The sequence below is a fragment of the Echinops telfairi genome, unplaced genomic scaffold (assembly GCF_000313985.2).
Source record: "Echinops telfairi isolate 266 unplaced genomic scaffold, ASM31398v2 ScPeMD7_46;HRSCAF=168, whole genome shotgun sequence".
Lineage (NCBI taxonomy): Eukaryota > Metazoa > Chordata > Mammalia > Afrosoricida > Tenrecidae > Echinops > Echinops telfairi.
In genome coordinates this window covers 792,551-794,114 of record NW_022103944.1, presented here as the reverse complement: position 1 = coordinate 794,114, position 1,564 = coordinate 792,551, and the positions used below count along the sequence as shown (strand labels likewise).

Below are 1,564 nucleotides of genomic sequence, written 5' to 3'. Positions count from 1 at the left end.
ACAGGAGGGCAGGAAGGTGGAGCTTTGTTCACTATGCCTTATTGAGGCTGGACCAAAATGCATCATGGAATCATGAGTCAGTGTCCAAAATCTAGAATCTCAGAATGCTTTCAAAGTACTCATATGAGACACTTAGCTCTTCTCCTTGGCTATGGAGATTTTTTTTTTTAATGAGAACACTTCCAGCTATCTAGTCAGGTCTGACACGTGGAGGGAGTGACCCTATGGGGCAGGGGAGAACTGCCCCTGTGGGTGCAAGACTGTCATTCTTTATGGGAGGTGAAAGCCTCATTTTCCTCCCCAAGAGAAGCTCACCTGCTGGTTTTGAACTGCTCACCATGTGGTTACTGACCCAACTTGTAACCCAGTACACCACCAGGACACCTGGATATGGACGTAGGGAGTGGGGATTCATGATCCTGGAGACTGGATGCAGGGGAATCCATGGAGGAACAAAGGCAAAAAGAGGGAAGGATTCTGTCCTGCACTCCCACTGAAAATGTTTCCACCCTACCCCTCTAGATTTGTCCTAGACATAGGTAGCAGAGGCATAATAAGCAATGAAAGATAGATGAGACCCCTTGGCCTCAAGGTGAGCCTCCCACCCTGGCAGAGCCTGAGCTAGAACCCAAGCTTTCCCACAGAGGCTCTCTCAGCTCCCGCAGGCCAAACAGCAAGAGGCTCTGGGCAGCACTCCAGGGAAGTTCAGAGGCAGGTGCAGACTTACCGCAGCTTCTGATGATTCCGGAGAAGACAAGAGAGCTTGTGTCTCTGGGCACAGAGCAGGCCCTATATAGGCTCAGCCTGGGTCTGTGGGGTTGGGAGCCCTGGGGCCCTGTGTACTGTCTGCTTCCTGCAGCCCTGTCCATGCAAATGTGGAGACACACCTCAGGGGTGGTGACCCACATTTCCCATCAGCAATCAGGGCCACCAGTAAGTGCCCTTCCTAGGTAACCTCACCAAGGACCTCTTCCTCCCTGAAACCCAATAAGAGGGTGGTGGTCAGTGGACCCTGTCTTAACTGGGCTTCACATCCTAAGATCACTACCATCAAGTTGATTTAGACTCACAGTGACCCCATAAGACACAGAAGAACTGCCCCTTTAGGCTTCCAGGGTTGTAAATTAGATAAATACATAGAATATAGATGCATACATATATATATGAAAAAATTTAAAACTTTACTGACATTTACTTCACATATCATATAATTAATCATTGAATCATATAAGCAAGAGTTGGGCAATCATCACTACCATCAATATCAAAACATTTCCTTCTTGTATTCTATGTTGTTTACCCCGATTTCCCTCCATCCTCACCTGTCATGCCCATAGGTAATTATCCATTCAGTTGCATGCTCTATAGAGCTACCTATCCTGAATTTCCTTTTCAGGAAATCATACAAAACCCAACAAACAGGAAGCAAACAAACAAAAGCCAACAACGACTAGACAAAACAGAGAAAACCCTTAATCCAAAGGAAAGCAAAAAATATTAAAACCAAAACAACTTTATAATGAGCCAAAGGCAGATCAAGGATAAGTATTACATTTTAACCTAA

General features: G+C 45.8%; 1 protein-coding gene across 1 annotated transcript in view; it reads right to left on the bottom strand.

Moving 5' to 3' along the window:
• LOC101657084 (protein S100-A7-like) overlaps positions 1-1,329 on the bottom strand; it is a 3,465-nt gene extending 2,136 nt beyond the window's left edge. The window contains exon 1 of the mRNA XM_004717910.2: positions 1,323-1,329. Coding sequence (XP_004717967.2) covers positions 1,323-1,329 — 7 coding nt within the window. The remainder of the gene's footprint in view (positions 1-1,322) is intronic.
• Positions 1,330-1,564: the final 235 nt, after the last annotated feature.